This window comes from Tenrec ecaudatus, chromosome 2 (assembly GCF_050624435.1).
Source record: "Tenrec ecaudatus isolate mTenEca1 chromosome 2, mTenEca1.hap1, whole genome shotgun sequence".
Lineage (NCBI taxonomy): Eukaryota > Metazoa > Chordata > Mammalia > Afrosoricida > Tenrecidae > Tenrec > Tenrec ecaudatus.
In genome coordinates this window covers 114,611,692-114,637,358 of record NC_134531.1, presented here as the reverse complement: position 1 = coordinate 114,637,358, position 25,667 = coordinate 114,611,692, and the positions used below count along the sequence as shown (strand labels likewise).

Sequence of the window (25,667 nt, the reverse complement as noted above, 5' to 3'; positions counted from 1 at the left end):
TTAAATTTTATTTTTTTTAATAAAGAAAAATTTTAAATACCGATTTGTTCTGTAAACTTTAAACCAGAAAGTTTTTAGGTCTCTCACACCCCTAAATAATGTGTGTATCTATATGTATTTTAAGATTCATCTTGAAGTACAATGCTGTCTGTGTAGGGATATTTCCTCATACAAGGAAATCCAGCTAATACAATATTATTCAAATTTACATAGTCCAGTATGAAAAAAATGGAAAAATTCTATAAACTTCTGTAACCTGAAATTGATCAAACATGTAAGCAAGATACACTGATTGATAATCAATGATAATTAGAATGCCAAAATCGGAAACCAAGAGGAAGGAAGAGTAGTTCGAAAACATGGGTTTGGTGTTAGAAACAAAGTAGAAATTGCATGACAAAATTTTGTAAGACCAATAAATTATCACAAATACCTTTTTGCAACAACACAAGAGGCAACTACTTGCAAGGACTTATCCAGATACAATACAGGGAAATCAAGTTGACTACATTGTGACAAAAAAACAATGTAGATGCTTAGTATCATCAGCTAAAATGAGGCCAGAGGCTGACTGAAACAGGCCATTAACTGCTCATATGTTAAGTTCAGGTTGCAGTTCAGGTTGCAGGTTGCCAAAATACCACCATGAGTATATCTCACCTGAGTTTTGAGAAGATAAAAAAAAAAGTTTTATTTATTTAAATTTAATCATTCTATTGGGGCCCATACAACTTTTATCACAATCCATACATGCATATTTCTACATTTGTTGCCATCATCATTCTCAAAACATTTGCTTTCTACTTCAGACCTTGGTATCAGCTCATTTTTTCCCACCCTCCCTGCTCTCCCCAGGAAGCTGGCTTGCAGGCTAAGGTGACTTTAGGTACTTAATTGTGGAAGCTGGATTTGCTGACCCAAGGAAGTAGAGCCGAGTGCCTTTGGGCTGGGGATTATCAGAGTGGAGTGCCTCTGTGTATTTAATTTAAGAATCTGGATTTGCTGACCAAGAGCCTTCAGGCTTGATGCTTCAGAGGAGTGGCATACCCTTTGGGCATCTATTAGCACACCTGACAGATTTTTTTTATAATATGTCCTGATAAACAACTCAACCTGGAGCATTAACTAGAATTACAACTTAACTACAAAATTTTGTCTGTGAATTCTGTGCAGCTGTTACAATGGATATTAGAAACCAGAGAAGTAAAATAGAGACCACTAATGATGGCAGTGTATTTCAGAATTTCTATCTTGGATTACAAAGTGAAAAAAAAGAAAAGACAAACCACCAACAATATAATAGAAACAAATACAATAAATACAAAAAACACTATAAACCAATGTTTAGAATATAATGAACCAAAGTTACCTTTCTTTCTCAAGTTCTTCTAAATATCCCGTATTTTCTCTGCTTCCGTTCACAAACCCTCTTCTTGGAAAAGAGCCCATTGGAACAGGGCTGCATTCTCCTGACCGACTGGATACAGATCCTTCCCGGCTTCCATAAGAACGGAGAGACATTTTTGAACGTACTTTCACTCCAGGGAAATTGCTGCTATCTAAATTAAGCTCTAAATAAGAGACAGAAAGGGGTTAAGTTTTATACAGCAATGCTTTCAGTGGTTTAAGTGTTCCTGAATGTTATTATATTGTTTGAAAGGTTATTTTTACTCAAAATCTAACTAAAATATATAACATAAAAAGCCTGAAGGAGTACTAATTATGACAACTATTGAGCAGAAATTTATGCAGAAACAGAGAAAAATCCTTATCACAAATGATAGCCCTAAGAGAAATCAACTGGCACCTGGTTCTAGGTAAATAAATGTAAAGGTCAAAGGCAGGAGGGAAAACTAAAAGGAAAAGTCTTCGAGAAATTAGAAAGTAGCTGAGCCTCCAAGTAGAAAGAAAACGTGTTGAGAATAATGATGGCAACAAATGTACACAATGGATGGGTGGATGGATCACCATACGAGTTGTATGAGCCCCCAATAAAATGATTAAAAAAAGAAAGTAGTTGAGCCTCAATGAGCTGGCCCTTGGAGAGTATGTAAAAAGACTGCATACTGAATCTAGAAGCACAGTCTCTAGAAAAGGGTACACTGTAGAGCCTACAATTTTTAATTGCTAACAGTGGGAACACAGATATACCTGCCTAAATAAACTATAATTCAGAATCAGAATAGCTGAACTTTCCCTCCAAAGCCAAGTTGGGCAGACTGAAATAAGAATTATGTTAAAGGAAAATTATGCAAAATGTCCTTAGATTCCCTCTAATATTTTGAGATGAAGGTAACGTTTCTGTGTAACTTCATTATGTACTTTCCTTGTTTTGATAATAAACTTGCAAATCAAAATGAGATGGGGAGTAGTCTTTAACATTCTGCTAAAAATGATTTATTAATGGAATCTATGACAAAGCATTTCCATCTTGGATGGAACAGAAAAGTATATTTGTTGAAATAATTCAGTGTACTTAGTTTGTGGTATACAATATTTTAAGGCAATGAACTTAAGAACAGGTGAAAAATATCACTGAAGAGTTTTAGAATAGTTTATGCAAAACTAGTTAAATGTTTAATAAGTAGGTTTTTTACCTACCAAAATTAAACAAATGCACCTGAATGGGTAAGAATGGTCTTAAGAAACCTGATGCAAACACCAGAGAAGCTGCACTTGAATACATAGAATGAACCACCCCCACCCACATTATGACTCACAGCAGCCTTATACAATAGAGCAGAATTGCTCCACAGGGTTTCTGAGGCTCTCTTTACAGAAGATGATTGCCTATCTCTCTCCCACAGAGCAGCTGGTGGACTAAAACTGCTGATCTTGGACTGTAAAAAACAAACAAACCCAAAAGTACTGCTATCGAGTCAATTCCAATTTGTAGTTATCCTCTACAGAGCTTCCAAGGCTGAAAGTTTTCTCTTTATAAAAATCCTTTCATTGGGGGCTTGTACATCTCAATCAATCCATCCTTCATGTCAAGCGCATTTGTACATAACTTGCCATCATTTTCAAAATATTTTCTTTCTACTCGAGATCTTGGTATCAGTTCACCCCCACTCCCCCATGAACTCTTGATAATTTATACATTTTTTTCATGTCTTACACTGAACAATGTCTCCCTCCACCCACTTTTCTGTTGTCCGTCCCCCTGGGAGAGGGTTATATGAGATCAGTTCCCCCTTGCTCCCCACACCTTTCCCTTCTGCTCCTGGTATGGCTACTCTCATTATTGGTCCTGAGGGGTTTATCTGTCCTGGACTCCCTGTGTTTCCACCTCTTATCTGTACCAGTGTACATGCTCTAGTCTAGCCAGATTTATAAGGTAGAATTGGGGTGATGATGGGGGGTGGGGTGGGGGTGGTAGAAGCATTAAAGAACTAGAGAAAAGTTTTATGTTTCATCGGTGCTATACTGTACCCTGAGTGGCTCATCTCTTCCTTGTGACCCTTCTGTAAGGGGATGTCCAGTTGCCTACAGATGGGCTTTGGATCCCCCAGCTACATTCCCCCTCATTCACAATGTTATGATCTATTGTTCTGGGTCTTTGATGCCTGATACCTGATCCCACTGACACCTCCTGATCACATAGGCTGGTGTGCTTCTTCCATGTGGGCTTTGTTGCTTCTGAGCTAGATGGCCCCTTGTTTACCTTCAAGTCTTTAAGACCCCACATGCTATATCTTTTGATAACCAGGCACCATCAGCTTTCTTCACATTTGCTTATGCACACACTTTGTCTTCAGCGATTGTGTGAACATCATGGAATGCTGGGTTATTAGAACAAAGTGTTCTTGTGTTGAGGGAGTACTTGAGAGGTCCAATGTCGGTCTGCTACCTTAATTTTTAACAAATAAATATCGTACATAGATCTATTTCCCTATCACTATATAAATATATTTACACCTGCATTTAGACCTCTATAAATGTCCTTTGCTTCCTTGTTCTTTTCTCTATTTCCTTTTGTAGGAGAAGACAGCCTCATGTTCCTTCCAAGAGCAGCTAGTGGGTTTAAATAGTCAACCTTGCAGGTAGCAGTCACCCAACAATGCTACCAGGGTTCCTTAACCATGAATCTTTTGTAGGAGAAGACAGCCTCATCTTCCTTCCAAGAGCAGCTAGTGGGTTTAAATAGTCAACCTTGCAGGTAGCAGTCACCCAACAATGCTACCAGGGTTCCTTAACCATGAATCTGCGTGTGTGTGTGTGTGTGGGGGGGGGGGGTAGTACATTACTTTAAAAAATCATTTTATTGGGGGCTCGTACAACTCTTATCACAATTCATACATGAATCCATTGTGTCAAGCACATTTAGTATATTACTTTAAAAATTGTTTATTAGTACATTACTTTTTAATAAAGAACCATTTGTGTCAATGTGGACATTGCATAATTCTGGTAAGAATGATACCTGTTGTTCCTTTCCCATATTTTCTTTCTTTTTAAATCACTTTATTGGGGGCTCTTACAGCTCTTCTAACAATCTATCCATCCATTGTGTCAACCACATTTGTACATATGTTCCCAGCATCCTTTTCAAAACATTTTTTTCTATGTGAGCTCTTGGTATCAGCTAGTCACACTCGAATCTCTTTGTCTCACTGCTCTTGAGTTAATTCTGACTCATAGTTTCCCTATAGGTCAGGGCAGAACTGCCCTTGAGTTTCTGAGAATGTAACTGTAAGGAATAGAAAGCCTCATCTTTCTCTTCTGTAGAGGAGCTGGCATATTCAAACTGCTAACTTCTCTGTTAGTAGCCTCCTACACCACCAGAGCTAACTGTACTTGAATACATACACATCTATAATTGATAAATTGAATTTCAACTATGACTTTAAAACATTTTGAAAAACTCCTACCTTTAAGGCGCTCTATTAAGTCAATCTGTCCAGAGGAAGTCATAGTTTCATCTTCAATACTTCCCTGTAGTTGTTTAAGTACTTCCTATAAAAAAAAACAAACAATACTATATGTTAACATAACAAAATTCTAAACTTGTAAAAGACATGATTCTAGTTTATTGACATGTAGGAATTAACACTCTTTCAGATCTGAAAACATTGGACTCTCTCTATATATTCAGACTATATATCTCTGAAACCCTAAGGAGCAGTTCTAGTGTGTCCTGCTGGGTTGCTATCAGTCAGAATCAACTCTGTGGCAGTGGGTTTACTGTAGTTTGTTTTTTTTACCCCCAAAGATTCCTGGTGGAACAATGCTAAAGCACTTGGCTACTAACTGAAAGGTTTGCAGATCAAACCCACCAGCCTCGCCGTGGGAGAAAGATGTGGCAGTGTGAGTCTGTAAAGATTACAGCTTTGGATAAAGACCCCATCGGCAATTCTGCTACCCTACAAGGTCACTATGAGTCAGAATCAACTCGATGACAATGAAGTGTATGTGGGGTGGTGGTGGTGGTGGTAACTGTATTGTGTCATATAGACACTATGAGTTGCAATCAACTTAACAGCACACAACAAAATGATATTAAAATACTCAAAACTCACTGCCATCAAGTCTACACTGACCCATGGCTACCTTCATAGGGCAGAAAGAACTGCCCGTAGGGGCGTAGTAAGAAGATAAGTCTTTATTAGAGAAGAAAGCCTCATTTCTCTCCCAGAGTAGCTTTTGGTTAGCAGCCCAACTAATAACCTACTATACCACCAAGGCAGTTGCCTAATTGTTATTAGATGCCATTCAGTTCCAACCTATGGTGACCCTGTGCACAATAGAACCTGAAATACTGCCCAGTTCTGCACCATCCTCACAATTGTTCCTGTGCCTGAGCCCACCATTGCAGGCACCGTGTCAATCCATCTCTTTGAAGGTTTTCCTCTTGTTCACTGCCCCTCTACCAAGCATGATGTCCTTATCCAGGGATTGGTCTCTCCTGACATGTCCAAAGAATGTAAGACTAACTCTTCCATCCTTGCCTCTAAGGAACATGCTGGCCATATTGCTTCCAGGATAGATTGGTTTGTCCGTCTAGCAGTCCATAGTTCTTTCACTATTCTTCTATAGCACCACAATTCAAACACATCAATTCGTCTTTGGACTTCCTTATTCAATGTCCAACTTTTTTTTTACACATTTTATTAGGGACTCATACAACTCTTATCACAATCCATACATATACATACATCAATTGTATAAAGCACATCGTACATTCTTTGCCCTAATCATTTTCAAAGCATTTGCTCTCCACTAAGCCCTTTACATCAAGTCCTCTTTTTTCCTCTTCCTCCCCACTCCCTCATGAGCCCTTGATAATTTATAAATTATTATTTTGTCGTATCTTGCCCTATCCAGCGTCTCCAACTTTCACATGCATATGAGGCAAATGAAAATATGATGGCTTGGATCAGGTGCACCTCAGTCCTCAAAGTATCAACATCTTTGCTTTTCAATAAAGAGTACTGGTGCAGCACATTTACATAATGCAACCATCTTTTGATGTCCTAACTGCTGCTTTCATGAGCATTGATGGCGTATCCAAGCAAGACAAAATCCTTGACTTTAACCTTATCTCTATTCATCATGTTGTAACCTACTGGTCCAGTTATGAGGATTTAGTCTTCACATTGAATTGCAATCCATACTGAAGGTTACAGTCTTTGATCTTCATCAGCAAGTGCTTCAAGTCCTCATTTTCAGCTAGCAAGTCCTGCCTTGATAGCCAAGAAAATCCTTTTAAACACCAGCTCAAACAGGTCTCTCTTTATATAAGATTCCCCCCCATCAAAGTCTACATTAAAACCCACCCAGAGTTCTCAAATTCTATCATGTATCCAAATCACCTGAAGCATTTGTTAAAACATTCAGTAAGTCACAAGTAACCCAACCCACTGCCATCAAGTGGATTTTGACTCAATTAAATCGGGTTTCCAAGACTGCAAATTTTTACGGGGGCAGATAGTCTCAAATTTCTCCCAGAGTGACTGGTGGCTTTGGACAGCTGACCTTGCAGTTAGCAGTCCAATGCTTACCTGAGTCACCAGGGTTCCATAAATCTAGGATTGGAGAGGAGAGTCTACATTTTGAACACATTCCCAGGTGATGCTAACAGTGTTATTCCATGGAAAATGACATTACAAACAAATGTCTTTGCTCTCTAATTTTTAAACAGTTTTGAAGGTTTAAAATCAACAATAAGAAACATACTGACATATCATAGGACTTATGCCTAATTTTTAAAAAACGAATGATACATTCAAGTCACCTTTCAGTCACACTGAAGATTTAACAGTAAAATAACATCAGCCAAACAACTGATTTGTTTATAAAATATCGTTTGCATAATGGGGCCATAAACAATTGACTGTTTAAGACCAAATGGTCAACATTTATCCAGAAACAAAGATGAGCATGCAAAGAGGGTGTTACATCAAATAAAAGTCAGACAAACAGAATGGACATAAGAATGCTAACACTGCGAATCAATATCCCACATTTGTACAGAAATTATAAATGGGAATCTAATTTACTATGTAAACTTTTACCTAGAAAACAGAAGCAAAAACAACTAAAAAAACCAACCAACAAACAAATGGACATTATGAACCTTTAAAAAAGTTGAAAGAGGGTGAAAAATCAAACCTACTTAAAGAAATAAAGTTAGCATGTCAGCTTGGAATTCATCGATAAGGTACTGATTAAATAAAAGATGCCACTAGTCTTATAAGGAGCCCTGGTGGCAGAGAGGTCAGCAAAGAAGGTTATGGCATCTGTTGGGGGGATTACAAGGATGGTCTTCGTAACAGATTTTTCTCCAGTGATACAGGATGATCATGGGGAAGAACTTAAAAAAAAAAAAAGGAAATGTACACAGGTGCAAAAATGCCAGAAAGTTGTGCTCATTCTTTAATGGTAGTCAAGGCGTGAGAATTTTGTGGGGGAACCTTACCTTATCCTACCACTTCAGATTTCTTTTTGTCCCCCCAACTCAAAGAATATTTAAATGGAACATGATATGAGTCTGGTAAGGATTCTCAAACTACTGTTTTAATGTGGTATATCTCAAAGGGTACAGAATTCTTTAGGGAAGGGAGGGATAGAAACTTCACCTTCAGAAGTGTACAGACCTAGATGGAGGATATGTCAAGAAACAATACCTTCAAGAAACAATACCTTCACATTTTGTTATAAGTGTTTAATGTTTCTAGTACTTTACACCAATTTTTTTATATTGCCTCGTATGCACTGAGTTGACCACAACTCATAATGATCTTGTAAGCCACAATGGTTTCTTAGACGTTTAGCTTTCACAGGAGCAGAGACCCTCATGTTTCTCTTGCTGAGTGACTGATGGGTTTAACCCACTGACCTTGAATTAGCAGTTCAGTGTGTAACCTACTATGCCACCATGGCTGCTTATAGAATAATACTGTTTTTTGACTCATGTTTTTGCTCAGAGTATCTGAGTATTCATCTATGCTTTTTCATATTATCAGTTCACTGTATTTTAACACTGTGTAGTAGTCCAATAGAATATACTCCTGTTTATGTTTTTTCCTCTTGATGGGATTTGGGTTGCTTCCAGTTTGGAGAACTGTGGAGAATCCAGTGACCCTCTTGCACACATCTTCCATTAGATACACGCACTCACTTGTCTGGAGCACTTCTCGGGGAGTGCAACTGTACAGCTAAAGAGGGCTTCTCTTTGGTCGTTTGGTTTCCTAATCTTACTGGCAATTGCTGAGGATTTCTTTCTCTTTTTTATGCCTGAGTAGTTAAATGCTTCACACTCTTGTAACCATTTGGTGTGCTCAGTCTCTAAAATCCTAGTCCTCTGAGTAAAACGTATTTTGTGTTTGCATTTCTCTAATGGCAAATGTTCAAACTGACCAGTTATCTGCCTTTGCAAATTGTCTTCAAGTTTGGGGAACATATTTTAAAAACTCATCTTTTTTTCTTTTTCCCACTTTGCAGAATTCTTTCTATATCCTGAACTGTGTCCTTTGTCGGATATGTTTATCTTCCAAATATGTTCTTCTAAATTATGGTTTGCCTTTCCATTTTCTTAAGTCTTTTAACAAACACAAGTACTTAATTTTTTAATCACTTAAGTATTTAATTTTTATAAAGTTCATTTCCATTCAACCATTTCTTTTACTTTTAGTTATGTGTTGTATGAAATGTTGCCTGTCCCAAGGACCATGAAGAAATTCTATTTTTAGAAACAGAAGTCTTTTTTTAAAAAGCCATAAAAGATAAATAGAACAGTAAATACAGCATTTTTAATATGAACAAGTCAATGACAATTCCATTAATCATGTGTGTAATCATCACTAGTATTCACGTATGTTTTCCATAACCATAAAAAAGGCACTCACAAGAAGCATAATAGTCTTTTGAATGAACAAAAATTCTTACTTTTTTGTTCAAAATAAATAGAATATATTTGTAATATAAATACATGACACAGAAACATTCACTTTTGGAACCACTTAAAATAATTTCTAGCAGTACTTATTATTCTTCATATCTTTGGGGATATATTTAAATTTTTAATTATTAATTTTCTCCTTTTCTTCCAGAGGGAAAATCTTTGCCCACAAACTTGAATTGGTATTTCAAAAAGAAAGCAACTCTTAGGTTTTAATGAAGTCTAATTTGCCCCCCCCTTATGTCATTCTTTGTCAAAACAGCCTCTGGAACAAAGAAGAAATGAGTTTCGTGTCCTTAAATTAGGCAAACTTCTCAAATGGAACACCAGAACCACTAAAGAAATCTTAGCCTAACCCAAGGGGGCTGAAGCAATTCCCATGTTCTCTTCCCAAAACTGTAGGTTTTAGGTATTAATTTTTTACATATGATACAAGGTAGTACCGACTCCAGGTTGTTCTTTTTAAAGTATTTAATAACCTTTTCCCCCTGTACACCTTTTATTACAAAGCTATTCCTTTCTCACTGGTGCAAAGGAGAGCTTTGGTCATAAACTAGGCACTTATGTATGGCTATTTTTCTATACTCTATTTCTTTAATCAATTAACCCAGCCAACTGCCATGAAGTTAATTCTAACTCACAACAACCCTGTGTAGGATTTCTGAGGCGATACATCTTCATGGGGGCAGATAAACTCAACGTTCTCCCAAAGAGCAGCAGGTGAGCTTGAACTGCTGACTCTAAGGTTACATGTCCAGTGACCCAACAGTGACATTAGAATCTAGTCCCTTTTTTCCCCTCTGCAGCTGGAGTATTTTCTATTTAGCTTCCTTCAAGTTCACTAATTATTTCTTCCACTGTGTTAAGCCCGCTTAATAAATACCAAGTTTTTAAAAAATTCTAGAATGTTTATTTGTTTGTTCTTATAGATTACAATTCTGTTGAAATTTTCCATTTCCCCTCTATTTTGCTCATCTTTTCTCAAGACATTTATATTTGTTAATATCCTTGAGTAATGACGCAACGTCTAGATAATTTCTTGATCTTTTATTATATATTTATTTCCTTGACATCAATTCTTTCCATTTCTCCTAACTCTGAACTGTTTGCTAATCATTGTATAAGAACAAAAGAGTGTTAATACAATAATATTTTTACTTAAGGAGAGTTTTCCTTTTTCACTGTTGGCGGTCCAGTGCAATCTCTTCCATAAAAATCAGGAACTGAAAATGAGTGGCAACCTGGTTTCATTTACATTAAATGCACACCTGTGTGTACCAGTTTCTTGAGTGTTATCTCTCCTGGACTTTAGATTGAAAATATGATTAGGTTTCTGTCTCCTCTGCCTTTATTCTCCCATCTTAGAACAGCTACCCATTCTGACAACTATCTTTGGAGGACAACCATTCTTGTGTTTGATACAGATCTTTTCTCTGGGAGGTTGTGAATTTAGCTTTTTAATCTCCTGTTTCACAAAGTTCAAAATCTATTGAGACCTCTTGTAAAAGCAATGTGCCTCTTTCTCCAGCAGGACTTTGTCTGCTAAGCACTGAAGCTATAGGAGATTATCCTGTCTTTCCAGTAAGTATATGAATAATCTGCTTCAACACAACATGACTCAGTCAATGGACCAAGAGGGGAAATGGCCATGCATTTGGAGGTCCTCTAGATCTTAATACTTCACGTCTTGTTTCCTCATGCACTTGCAGTAATGGAAATACCACAGTGGACGTTAAAGGGCAAGAATTTGTTTTCTCATAGTCCAGGGCTAGAAGTTCAAATACAGTGAGTGTACTGGCTAAGAGGAAGACTCTATAGAAAGATTTTTGTCTCATCCCCTTATGGAACGGTTGTAGGGAGGAGACAAGCCAGTCAGGGTGAGGGGTAGCAACGATGAATCATACAACTTTCCTCTAGTTTCTAAATGCTCCCCCTCCACCACCACTATCATGATCCCAATTCTACCTTACAAATCTGGCTTGACCAGAGGATGTACACTGGTACAGATAGGAACTGGAAACAGGGATTCCAGGGCAGATGATCCCTTCAGGACCAGTGGTGAGAGTGGTGATACCAGGACGGTGGAGGGAGGTGGGGTGGAAAGAGGGAACCAATTACAAGGATCTACAAATAACCTCCCTGGGGGACGGACAACAGAAAAGGGGGTGAAGGGAGACGCCGGACACTGCAAAACATGATGAAATAAAAATTTATGAATTATCAAGGGTTCATGAGGAGGGGGGGGAGCGAGGAGGGAGGGGAAAAAGTGAGGAGCTGATGCCAGGGGCTTAAGCATAGAGCAGATGTTTTGAGAATGATGAGGGCAATGAATGTACAAATGTGCTTTACACAACTGATATATGTATGGATTGTGATAAGAGTTGTGAGCCCCTAATAAAATAATTTGAGGAGGGAGGGGAAAAAAAAAGAGGACCTAATGCAAGGGGCTTAAGTGGAGAGCAAATGCCTTGAGAATGATTGGGGCAGGGAATGTATGGATGTGCTTTATACAACTGATGTATGTATATGTATGGATTGTGGTAAGAGTTGTATGAGTCCCTAATAAAATGTAAAAAAAGAAAAGAGGAGAAAAAAATGAATAGGGCAAAGACTGTACAGATGTGCTTTATACAATTGATGTATGTATATGTATGAACTGTGAAAAGAATTGTATGAGCCCCAATAAATTGTTAAAAAAAATAAAATAATTTTAAAAAAAATTTTTTTAAAAGTGAAAGCAAAAGGACGATGACGTAGGCTTCAGGCACTCAAGCCTGATGGGTGTGATGAGTTGAACCGAGTCTCTCCCAAAATATATGTTGTGAATTCTAACATCTATATTTGTGGTCAGCGGTTGAAATCCACCAGCCACCCCAAGGGAGAAAAGTGAGGCTGTTTGCTCCAAACCTTACACTGAGTTACCATACATGGGAATCTGCTCAAAGACAGTGGGTTTGCAGCTGTGGTTTGATTTAAAATCAGGAAAGGTGTGCGTCAGGATTGTATCCTATCGTCATCCTTATTCAGCCTGTATGCTGAGCAAGTCCCCTGAGAAACTGGACTATGTGAAGCACAATGGGCCTCAGGATTGGAGGAAGACTAACGAGCAACCTGTGATGTGTAGATGGCACTTGCTGATGAAGATCAAGGGCTGCAACCTTCAGTATGGATGACAACTCAATGTAAGGAAGCTCCAAATCCTCGAAAATGGACCCATACGTAACATCATGATAAATGGGGAAAAGATTGAGGTCACCATGAATTTCATTTTACTTGGGTCTGCAACCAACACCCATGGAAGGAGCAGTCAACTAATCAAAGGACATATTGCATTGGGCAACTGCTGCAAAAGGTGTCTTTGAAGGGTTAAAAAACAAAAAGGTCACTGAGGATTCAGGGTTGCCTGATGGAAGCCATGGTGTTTTCAACTGAAGCGCAGCATCGAATAAGGAAGGCCAAAGAGGGAAAAAATAATAATAATAATTTGAGGGAAAAAAAGAAAGATTTTTGTCTCTAGTCCCAGCACTCAATTAATTGGTGGTTTTCATGTGGCATCTATTTCCCTGCTGTTTGTGTTTCCTTCTTGGTCTAACCCACTTATTTTAATAACTCAAGAGTTTAAGGACATGCCCTACATTGATAAATTCTCATTAACATAACAAATAAACTGCATTCCCAAATGTAATTACATCCAGTTAGAAGGGCTAGGATTCAAACGTACATATAAACAACAATTTTTCAGTGGGGGAAGTGCACACAACTCAATTTATAACCCCCTTTGAGCCCCTAATGTCATGTTTTTTCCCCATGCAAAACACATTCATTTTACCAACATCCAAAGCCATTCATCCTTTCATATTGTCCATCATCAAATCTAAACCCCAAAGCTCTACTGTATCACCTAAAATTCTCAATTAAGTATGGGTGAAACTGTGTGTTCCATGGTGGAGGCAAAACTCCTGTCCATCTCTGGACCTTGTAAATTAGAATACAAGCTAACTGTTTCCAAAGCACAATGGTGGACGTATACTAAGGTAGATATCACCATTTCAAAGGGGAGAAGGTGAAGGGAAAGAAGGGATCATAGTACCAAACAAGTCTAAAAACCTAAACCAAAACCCCAGAGCCAACCGAAATGCATGACTCGATATAGCAGGGGTGCTCAACAGTCAATCGTGATCTACTAGTCGATCGCAAAGCATTAAACAGACATAAGCCTACCATCAATCCAGTCAATTGATATTCAGTGCAGCCAATCAGATGCAATCTTAGGTGTCAAACGCATGTGCAAACAACTGCGCTAAGTGCAGCAAAATCGACAAGCTAAGTTATCGCCAATTTCTAGACCTTATTTTTTTCCCCCTCTTAAACCTAAGAAAGGGTATAAACATGAGTGGGGGAGCTGGACCAAGTAAGAAGAAAAAAACCTATCACTTTCATGCGGAATGGGAGATTTTGACACTACAAGCCGACACGCAGCTGAAGTCCAGAGCGCATGCGCAGTTCTGGAACTTACTCGCAGAGGGAAAGCATCCAAACATGAGAAACTGTGCCACCTCCTTGACTGCAGGATTCGGCTCTACTTATTGATGTGAGTCAGCCTCTCCCACAGAAAGATCAAGTCCAAGTCCCGTTCCACCACGACTGATGATCATTTGGAAGTGTGCTTGAGGCTGGCTGTCAGCAGCTACTGTCCAGCCACTGTATCCCTGGCTCATTCCATTCAGTGCAAGTCATCAGAGGAAACTCAGGTAATGACAAAAAATGTACATATGTAATTGTGTTGTGCAATATGTACATAAATATGCATTGTACATATAAGGAATTCTCAATGCATTTATGAATAAATGCAATAAATAAATAAATAAATAAAATAGTTTGTATTTTTTGTGGTTGGTAAATCATTTTGACTTGATCATTTTATAAGTAGCTCGCATGCTGAAAAAATGTGAGCGCCCCTGCTAGATAGCATTTCTGAGGCTGTAAATCTTTACAGGTACAGACAGCTTCATCTTTCTTCCTGAGATTAACTAGTTGGTCTCTACCACCAACCTTGTGGTTATAGTAGCACAAATCCTAGCACACACAGCTACTGGGGGCTCCTTAAGTCTGAAACTATTTTAATTAACTCCAGTTACACCTGGGCTCTACCCCTCTGTTTTCTGAACACTAGCTATTCACTCTGGATCTAGGTGGAGGGCCCTTAACCCTGGGTGTATCACGTCTGCTTTCTAGGCTCACTGGGATGGTAATCCTGCTCCCTCGGTTTTGGACAGTTGACAGGGCCAAGGGGTTCTATTCTGATCCACTTACAGAGCTGCCCAAGCCCCACATGCTGGGAAGCTGCTCTGTTCTTATGGTCCATGTATGGGGCAGCCTAAACCCCTTCTTCAACTTTGGATGGCAGCCCCATTCTGGAAACTGAAGTGGAGGCACCTGGGATCTCTGAAACTTAAGAAGGGAGGGGGCTCCATCTTTTAAAACACAATTAGTGGTAGTTCCAACTTTTGATGCCAAAATGCTTGCCTTGCATGCTTGAGATAGTTAAGTTTATTGTGTCAATGCTCCTTCCAAAAATTTGGCTGATCTTCTGAAATGCTCCTAAGATGTTGCTCTAAGGTGCCATCGTGTCAGTTCCCACCCACACTGACCTGATGCACAACAGAAGGAAACACTTGCCTAGTTCTGCAGTATCCTCACAATCGTTCCTATGCTGGAGCCAAAGGTTGCAGTCACTGTGTCAATCCACCTTGCTGAAGGTCTTCCCTTTTTTGATGCCCTTCCACTTTACCAAGCATGATGTCCTTCTTCCCAGGACTGGTCTCTCCTGGCAACATGTCATACAACAAAGTATGTATGATGAAGTCTTGCCATCCTGACTTCTAAGGCCATACTTCTTCCAAGACATATTTGTTGGTCCTTTGGTGGTCCATGGTGCTCACTCATGAATGTAGGCCTCTCTTATCTACCTCCACCTCTTCTCCAGATTTGATGAGAAAGAGGGTAGAGGGGCTGCCTTCCTTCCTCCATCACGTGCCATTTACTCTGCCCTTCCAGGGGCCAAACCATCTGAGAACTGCTCCGTTCCTTGGAAGTGGGGCCCCTAACTTAGCTTCCAACTCTAGTTCCCACCACCCTCCCCAGTCCCTGTGTGGGTGGGGCACAGGTTGTGGTGAAGTGAGGTCAATGCTATGTCCTTCCATCAGGGTTCCTCTCCTTTATCAGGCCCCTACAAGGAACAGGTGAATTCACCAAGGCCTAGGGCTGGGCTTTGGATCATAATAAAGGATAGTGGGCCATAGGGTCTGAACTGTGAAACCATGCAAAAAAAGTTTCTTTTTTTGGTGGGGGGTAGTGGTGCTGGTGGTAAGTTTAGCTACTACAATTTCCGCTGGTTTATGATTTCAACGTAATCCTATGCAAATTATAATACAGAAAAGTTCATACCTAAATATATCCAACCAAGCTCACTGCCACTGAACTGATCCAAACTCACAGTGCCTCTACACAGTGTTTCTGAAACTGTACATCTGCATGGGTGTAAACCACCTCATTTTTGTCCCATGGAGAAGCTGGTGGATTTGAACCATATCCCAATGTGTAACCCACACCATCACCAAAAGCATTATAGAGGCTGTTATAACAAACCCTTAAGTACCTTCATATCTTGCTTCAACAATGATCATTTTATGGCCAATCCTGTTTCGCCTACAGGTATACCCACTTTGTTCCACCAGCCCAATTCAGATTAATTTGAAAACAAATCTCATCTATAATAAATTCTAGTATACATATCTAAAAACTACATTTTCTTATTATTTTCAAATAAATTGCTTATACTTCACTCTTTTAAAAATATTTTCTAGAATGTAACACAAATATTTTTAGTTTGTATGCATTGATCCTATGCAATCAACAAAGCCTTATTCTTTTTGGCCACTAGATGGTATTAGTGCATAAATTTCAGGTCTCTTTGTAATCAAGTTTGATTAGGGTAAAGAGGTTGGAGGAATCTTTCTTAAGGGTAAACAGATTCAATAATCAGAAAACCTGATTCAGATGATATAATCTTATATAATCATATAATATATTCCAAAGTCTAACAAAATTTTAGAGGAATTAACTAGTATTCTGCATTAATTGTAACATGGGAAGTAACTTGACTTTTCATAAATCAAACAGTTTAAGACAGAATAAGAATAGCTTAAAAGTTCTTAAGGTACATATAAACAATTTATTCTAAAGCTGTAATTGTTACCATACCATCTGAACAAATATTAAAGACACACATGAATGGATTTGCAAGGATCTCCAAAAGCACACATTGCTGCTAATAATCAATTCATGGTTAAAAATTCAGACATCTGTTCTTTGCCAATATTCACGGATAATGGACCATTGTGATATCCTTCCACAGAAATTTATCAAACTGACTTGTACTGTTGTCATTAGAAAAGACATCCCATTTCTGCATGAAGATGCACCTAAGGGTAGGTCAAAGTGCCTCTCAAAAATTAATTATGAATTTGCTCAAATGCTAAGTGCCAGAGTTGGCTCCGACTGTGTACAACAGAAGGAAACACTGCCCGATCCTGCTTCCCCCTCCCCACGCCCATTGTTGCAGCACTGTGTGAAACATGAAAGGAGATCTCAGACTTCTGAGTAAAACACAGACACTTGCTATACAGATAAGGCTGCCTGGATGAGTTATCTGCAAAATGCACCACATTAAAGTAGCTGAAAGAGTCATCCTCTTAGGAATTTAAGTATTCCTTACCTTTACATTTTAAAATTATAGCTCATAATACAACAAATTTAAACTACATTGCTCAATCTTTTAACATCCAATTCTTTTCTTTTTTAAACTTACCAGGTTATTTGGCTGTTTTAAAGATTACCCATGGAGTTGGAATTGACTTGATGGCAGTAAGTTTTTTCTAATTGTTTGTAATAATATATAAAACTTTGTTTACAGTCTATTTCAGAAAGAATTTAAGGCAGAATCTTGGAAATTTGTCATTGCTGGAGGTTTTATCACAGAAATAGACTTTAAGAGAGAAGAGATTTTTTGATATAGTTAAATAGTACATTTAAGTAAAAGATTGAACCGTTATTCCATTGAATATGAAGAATAAAAGTGGAATAAAATAGCTACTTATGTGACACAGAGAAAGAATGAAGAAGATCTTGTAATGCACACATACAGAGTAAAAAGAACTAGACGAGAACAGGAAATGAGTAAAGAAAATAGTAGTAAGACAGCAAGACCAGGGTCAAGAACTCAGATATTAAAATAGCTCACGGACAGAAAACAGGAAGGAATTGAAGAAAAAAGAAAGGAAGTAACATTTTTTGTTGACCATCTTCCAGTCTATAAGGATATTCGACTTTGTGAGAAGAGAATTTGCCAATGTTACTAGAAATTGGAATAGCTACTTTTAACCTCAATTATTTAAAAAAGATCTTAATTTGCTACTACAGATAGAATATTTTATAACTTTCCTTAGAGATTATTAAACTTTTTCCATGCTATCTGGCAAATCAATTTTAGGATTTGAAGGCACCATGGAAATCATATAAACCATATTTTCTAACAAGACCATGTAAATCCAGAAGGGTTAAACCAAAGGTCAAATAGCTCAGGTAAGTCAGGAATAGGAGCAGATATTGACTTTTAGTTCAGGCTCTTCTCACTGGGTGCCCTGATTCTCCTAATCATCTATCATTGCAACATTGAAGTAGTGAGATGATCTGAGAGGGAAAGCTATATTTAACGTTTGAGATATATTCTAAAAATGGGAAGTTAGTTTGTGTGAACACAGAACACTCATTATAATGATGCTAAAGCTAGTTTCTTATTTTTAAGCTTAAAAACAACTAAGAACTAACCAATTACTGGAGTTTTACATTAATTTTCTATGCAATTCACAAGACGAATCCAATATATCCTGTTTAAAAAATGTTAGCCTATGCAAGGAAGTGTTTACATACCACTGCCTAACTTAAAATATACTTAGGTAAGTAATTAAAATGCCTCATCCTCAGGTTCACAAGAGAGATTTTTGAATGAAAATGGATGAACTACAATGAAAAGTCAGTCTTGATACCTTCATATTAGATGCCTCAGTTTCCAGTTTTGTAAGATGATTGGAATTATCTTCTAGCTCTTGTCGAAGATTTGAGTTCTCCATCTTCAGTGCCTCAACTTGCTTTAACAACTGATCATATGAAGCTGCAGCCATCCTTGGCTACCCTTGGACCTATAAGGTTAAAAAGGATTTTGAAATTCACTACTCAAAAAACAACAACATAAAATGTGGCTGGTTTGCTTACAAAGAAAGAGGTAAAAGATACAAAATCCCTCAGGCATTTATTAACAAGAATTGTAATGATATGCTAGTTTCAGTCTCAAAGTAACATTGTTCAAGTAGCAGAATATAAGAAGATGCAAATCTAGGATGATCTTAGTTGCAGACAAACAGGTTTAACCAAGAGACAAAGAACTGTAGCATTGTCTGACCACATTTGCCTCTCGGTGGATAAGAATTTCTATTGTTAAACTTTTTCAAGGTTTTAAAGGTATTTTATCTGGTGTTCAAGGCAAAAGTTAGGATATGTTATCATTGATAAGACATTTGTTTATATGGGAACACTTTTTTCTTCTGAATTTGCAATGACATAGTCATAACCCAGATTTCCCTCCCCTTGAAAACGTGTAAAAATCTGGTCATAATATTCTCACCAAAAAGAGTCACGGAAGTTTTGGAAGAGCCATTGGAAGGACCATAGGAAGAGCCAGAAGGGATTAATGAAATTAGATAGTACACAATGTCATAATTGATTGATAAAAGCCTAGTCTTAAACATCACCCATGAGGTGGTAGTTCTAAAATTTTAATAAGACCTCATTAAAAGGCAATCATTTGGATATGAAGGACAATAGATTGAGATTTCATATATTTTGGTTAGGATGATTAATAAGAATTACTAACATAAAATTCAATTTCATGTTTTTAACAGGATCACTATGATGGGTCATAGTACGGTATATGTGGTGTTGGTACCCATGTGCTCAGATTGAAGCCAAAGGGCAATGAAAGAAACTGGGTGGGTTTAGTACTAAAGATTGTCAAAGAAAAGAGAAGCAGAGTTTGGCAGTTAAGCAGAGTCTGGCTGTGAAAGAAGAGAGGAAAAAAAATACAAAAGGATAGGTAATAAAGAGAACACTTCTGAGTTGCGATATATTATAAGAAGAAAGTTTTCCTTCTCCCTATGAAATTGTGACCACTTATTAAAGACTTTATGCACTAAATAGAAAGAGACCAATATTTGGAGATGGAGGTTTCCTATTTATATACTATCTGTTCTCCTGTTCTAATAAAATTCACAGGATCAATGTTACGATTAAATAACAAAAGACAGTGGTATATAAGTGTTATATTATGAAAATATCTATATCCAGTACAGTGAAATTTCTTAATATAGTTCTTCTCTTCATGTCTCTGTAACTCCCATCAAATGACAGGGTGGAACTGCAAACAGTGTGTATAATACTAACAGAGGGACCGGTCAATTGTCATTCCACTGGCTACAGGGATGAGCCTTCTCAGCAAGAAGATAAAGAAATCCTAGGACCATTGGAAGAACAGCAACCAGTGTAACGTGTTTGAGATTTCTGTCTACAATCCGAAGGGATGCTGAGACCATAGACACAAGAGATCAAGGCAAGAAGGCAATGAGAAAGGACAAAGGAGCAGCGTCAAAACTATGAGACTGTGAGGCGAGCCGAAGGAGGCAGAGGCCAAAGGGCCATGTGGATGAGAGGATAAGAAGTGGACACTTGTACTGAGGAGAGGTGGGGCTGTGAACCAATGGCTATGTCTTTAGTGTTTACTAACCCTGGCTTGCGGTAACCTGTAGTTCTCCAAATAAACCCCTTTAAATGTTGAGTGCTGTCTGCAACTGCTGTGTGGCCATTACAATGAGTCATGCAACCCAACACAAAAGTAGAGTCCGTGGGAGGAATGGTTAGTGTTAGAATAGGATAAAGACGGTGGAGGGTAGAGGTATGTCTGAGCCCTGCCTGGTGGCAACAGGGAAGCCAGGGAGATTCAATATAGCTCTTCCATGTTGTTTTCATACCAAGTAACACAGTAATTTTCTATTTTATACAATATCTTTAGGAAACAAGTCTGAAAAGAGAACACTAAAACATCTCTTTTTTTAAATTCTTAAGATCAAGGCAAATATTTAATAAAATCTTAATAACAACCTTAAAATGCTTTATTTTAAAAAATGTCTAACAGTACTTTTGTAATAAATGATTAAAATTGAGTAAAGGTAGAAACAGGAAAAAAAGATAGGCACATCCTAATAACCAGGTTATAATCTTAACACAATCAGAAAAAAATACCCAAATGGAAAGAAAATAGAAAGAAACCTATTAAAAGTGTCCTTAACTGGAAAAATGCAACTCTTTAAATAATCTAAACTTTCTTCTTTTACACCCCCACTCCAAAATCCCAACTGTTAAAGTTCTCATTGCTCTAGAAAGCTTCCTCCATAAGGAGAAATACTCTACCTTACATTCATTTAGGATACTGCAGCCATCTCTCCCCACTTCAAAACATTCAAATTACTTTATGCAAATCATCAAATTATTTGAAATAATTCTTAAGATTTTCCAATCAAATACATCTTAGTTCTCATCAAGATATATAAACAAGCCATTCAACATTATTTAATAAAAATATTAAAATGTGTAGGACCACATAAAAGAATTTTTTTCTGAATGTTTCATTTTATCAATAGCATGCAGATGATACCTTTTCCCACCCCCCCTGTCGATAGGATGCCCATTAGAGCAATCACACACTCCATAAGGCGTGGGGGGTTAGAAGTAAAAATAGATAGAAGAACTGATACCTAACTTGTATCCAAATGTTCAAATTTACTAATATAATACAAAATTGTGGTAGGAAGGCAAAAAAGTTCCAGGGCAGGTAAAGGCCAAAAGAAGAAAACTAAACTCGCTGCCATGGAACCGATGACGACTCACAGTAAGCCTAAAAGGACAAGTAGAACTGTCCCTGTGACTTTCCAGGACAGTAACTCTTGATGGAAGTAGAAAGCCTTGTTTTTCACCCAAGGAGCTACTGATGGTTTCAAACAGCTGATCTTACACTGGGCAGTCCATTACACCACGACCTGGGCTACTCAGGTAAATGACACTCAATTAAAATGAAATAAAGATGATTCATTAATACTAGTTAATAAGTTTAAAATTGGAGAAGAGGGGAGGGAGGGAAAAAAGAGGAGCTGATACCATGGACTCAAGTAGAAAGAGAAAAAATTTTAAAAAACTAATTTTATTGGGAGCTCTTACCGCTCTTATAACAATCCATATGTTTTAGAAATGTTGACGGCAACGTATGTACAAGTGTGTTTAATAAAACTAAATGATGGACTGCCATAAGATTTGTAAGAAGTTCCCAGTAAAATAATAACAAATAAAATAATACTTTTTAAAAGTTTAAAATTGCTTTAAAAATTTAGTGGTGTTAACAAACCCAGGGACAAGGGAACAACAAATTGATCCAAACTGGTGGTGAGAAGGGTGTAGGAGGCCTGGTGGGGTGTGATCACGGGTAATGTAACCAAGAGGAATTACTGAAACCCAAATGAAGACTGAGCATGATAGTGGGACCAGAGGAAAGTCAAAGGAAATAGAGGAAAGAGCTAGGAGGAAAAGGGCATTTATAGAAGTCTTAATAAAGGCATGTACATATGCAAATATACTTAAATATCAGGATGGGGAAATAGATCTATGTGCATATAGTTATAGGTTTGGTATTCAGGTAGCAGAAGGCCATTGGGCCTCCACTCAAGTACTCCCTCAATGAAGAATACTTTGTTCTATTAAACTGGCATTCCAGGATGCTCACCTTCCCCACATAAATGCTGAAGACACAATGGGTGCATAAGGAAATGTGGTGAAGAAAGCTGATGGAGCCTGGCTATCAAAAGATATAGCACTTGGGGTCTTAAAGGCTTGAAGGTAAACAAGCAGCCATCTAGCTCAGAAGCAACAAAGCCCACATGGAAGAAGCACATTTGTAGGCCACTGGACATTCCCTTACAGAAAGGTTGCGGGGAATCAGGGTACAGTGCAGCAACAATGAAACATACAACTTTTCTTTAGTTCCTAAATGCTTCCTCCCCACCCTCTATTATCATGATCCCAATTCTATCTTACTAGCCTCGCTAGACCAGAGGATGTACACTGGTACAGATAGGAACTGGAAACACAGGGAATCCAGGACAGATGATCCCTTCAGGACCAGTAGTGAGAGTGGCAATGCCAGGAGGGTAGGGAGAGGGTGGGGTGGAAAGGGGGAACCAATTACAGGGATCTGACTATAACTTCCTTCCTGGGGGATGAACAACAGAAAAGTGGGTGAAGGGAGACGTCGGACAGTTTAAGACATGACAAAATAATAATTTATAAATTATCAAGGGTTCATAAGGGAGGCGGGAAGGGGGAGGGAGGGGAAAAATGAGGAGCTGATGCCAAGGGCTTAAGTGGAGAACAAATGTTTTAAGAATGATGAGGGCAACGAATGTATAAATGCGCTTTACACAATTGATGTATGTATGGCTTGTGATAAGAGTTCTATCAGCCCCCAATAAAATGATTTATGAACAATTTTAATGGAACTGCTTTTGTTTGGTTTTGGTGAATAAAAAAGATTATCTATCTGCACTTTTATTTTTTTTAAATGTGCATTTTTAAATGGTAATGCAGAGGGAAATACCAATAGGAAATAACAAATCAGAAGAACCATAAAGATCAGGTTGCTCAACATTATGGACAGAAATTTAGAAGCTACAATAAAAACATTTACTATAAAATACTGTTTATGAAAATGACCCAAGAGTTGGAAATGCTAAATTTCATAGATGTTCTCACGATTCAAATATCTATTATGTCATTTAACATGATGACAAACATGCAAAAAATATATATCATGCCAAAGATGAAGAAAAGGAGTTTTGCAAATCTAACACCTAATACTTGTTGCAAATACTAATTAAAAAATGTTCACTTATTTAATGCAATCTGTATCAGCCCCAAATCCAGTGGCACCATGCTTAATGCAGAAATAGTAGATATAGTCCTAAAGTCGGATAATCAATTTTTCTACTTTAGTCATCATAATGCTAATCAATACAATTAAAATGAAGACTGAAAACTGAAGGAATACTTAGAAAGCAAAACTTTTAAAAGATGATATAGTTACATACTTGGATGTTAATAGAAAAAACCCAACTGAATATCTTATTCTATTATTATAGAAAGATAAATTAGGAATGTAGTAGAACGCAAAATTGATTTACAGAAATCTTTCATTTATATGATCAAAGAGGAGCTGGACTGATGATAAAATAGATTTCATCTACAACCACAAAAATATCCAGACAGAAACTGAACAAAAATGATCTGTAACAAATAGAAAAATAGATCTTTGTCTTTATATATAGGAAGACTTAACATCCAAAAGATACCAGTATCTCCTAAATTAATGTTTTACACAATCCCCATAAAATATTGTTTTGTCTTATCTTTCGTAGGTGGACAGTAAAAAAACAACAAAAACAGGCATAAGCAGCTTTAAAAATCTGAGCAAAGAAGAGCATGGAGGAGGAAACCTACTACATATGCAAAATTGTAACAATCCTTTAAATTAAAATAGTATGTCATTTATTTAGAAGTCCTGTCAGTGCAGTAGTTAAAGAGCTTGTTGCTAACCAAAAGTCAGCAGCTCAAAACCACCAGTAGTTCTGCAGGAGAAAGATGAGGCTTTCTACTCCTTTAACAAGTTACTCTTGGAAACCCACAAGAGCCGTTCTTCCCTGTCTTACAGGGTTGGTATGAGTCAGAATTGATTTGATGAGTCAGTTTGACTTTCTTTGGTTTCTTTTTTTTTTTTTTTAACTCTTTTAGTTTCTTAACTTGGACTGATTCAGAAACCACATGAAAAAGAAAACTTTGATTACATAAAAGTAAAGCAAACAAAAAAGTGGCTAAAACAACCAAAACACGTGGGAAACTACACAGTAAGACAAAGTTCAGAAAGGTTAAGAAGAAAGGGAGGACAGAATGATAAGAAGGAAGCAGGATAAGTGATGTTAAATTGAAGGAGATAAGACAAAAGGAGCTCTGGTAACACATGGCTGCTAACCACAAGATCAGCAGTTCCAACTCACCAGCTGCTCCAAGGGAAAAAGATGCGGCTTTCTGTCCCTGTAATGATTTAGTTTCAGAAATCCATAGGAGACAGTTCTACCCTGTCCTATAGGCTCACTATATGTTCAAATCAACTCGATGGCTGTGGGGTTTTGACCACACAGATATAAGTTTAGTAAGGCAAATGGCACATTGTCTATATGAAATGTGCCACTAGGCAACCAGATAGCAATAGAGGGCAAGTTTCTCTCTGTGGAGATTTCTTCAGAGCTATTTTAGCTAATAAAAAAGGGAAAAATAGAATCAGAAATTTAGCAAGAAGTATGGGATTGATCGCTGGCAGATGCTAACAAACAACATGCATCTCCTAATGATACATTCCGTTACCTACACAGCTATATTGCCCTAAAACTTAAACCTGAATCTGACCAAGTCTATAAGTCAGTGCTGTCCAAAAGAAATATAATAGAAACCTAAGTGTACATTAAAGAAATTTTTTAAAGAAATAGGTAAAATTTACTTTAACAATATATTTTATTTAACAAATCAAAACAGACGACAGCCCTCCAAAATAGCTGGTGTTCATGAGCGGATTCTGACTCACGGAGACCCCATGTCTATCTGAGTTGAACTGTGTTCCTTAGAGTTTTCAGTAGCTGATTTACCAGAAGCAGATTGCCATATTTTCCCCAAGGCACCACATACTTAGTGCATGCAAACTCCCAACTTCTGTGTTAATATTTGAACTATTATACACTTGCCACACATTTTCATTTTCCAACCCAACTAAACCACTGTCATTCAGTGAATCCTGGCTCAGATCCACCCAATCTAAGGGATCCAAGAGCCAGTAGCTCTTTATGGGAGCCAGTAGCCTCATATTTCTCCCATGGAACAGCTGGCAGTTTTAAGCCACTGAACATTTAGTAGCCCAAAGCTCAGCCCCAGAGCACACTTTATTCACTATCCAGAAACCCAATATACTCAAAATATTATTGTATTTTTAAAATGATCCCATTTG

General features: G+C 37.7%; 1 protein-coding gene across 12 annotated transcripts in view; it reads right to left on the bottom strand.

The window, feature by feature from the left end:
* Window positions 1-25,667, bottom strand: part of APC (APC regulator of Wnt signaling pathway) — a 183,419-nt gene that overhangs the window by 91,552 nt on the left and 66,200 nt on the right. For 8 of the 12 annotated variants that reach the window (XM_075541385.1, XM_075541386.1, XM_075541389.1 and 5 more), the window contains exons 2-4: window positions 18,508-18,660; window positions 4,872-4,956; window positions 1,370-1,571 (exon numbers count right to left, since the gene is read on the bottom strand). In XM_075541385.1, the coding sequence (XP_075397500.1) occupies window positions 1,370-1,571; window positions 4,872-4,956; window positions 18,508-18,642 (422 nt within the window). In that variant the 5' untranslated portion in view covers window positions 18,643-18,660. The remainder of the gene's footprint in view (window positions 1-1,369; window positions 1,572-4,871; window positions 4,957-18,507; window positions 18,661-25,667) is intronic. The other 4 variants (XM_075541392.1, XM_075541390.1, XM_075541391.1 and 1 more) reach the window with 1 other exon arrangement.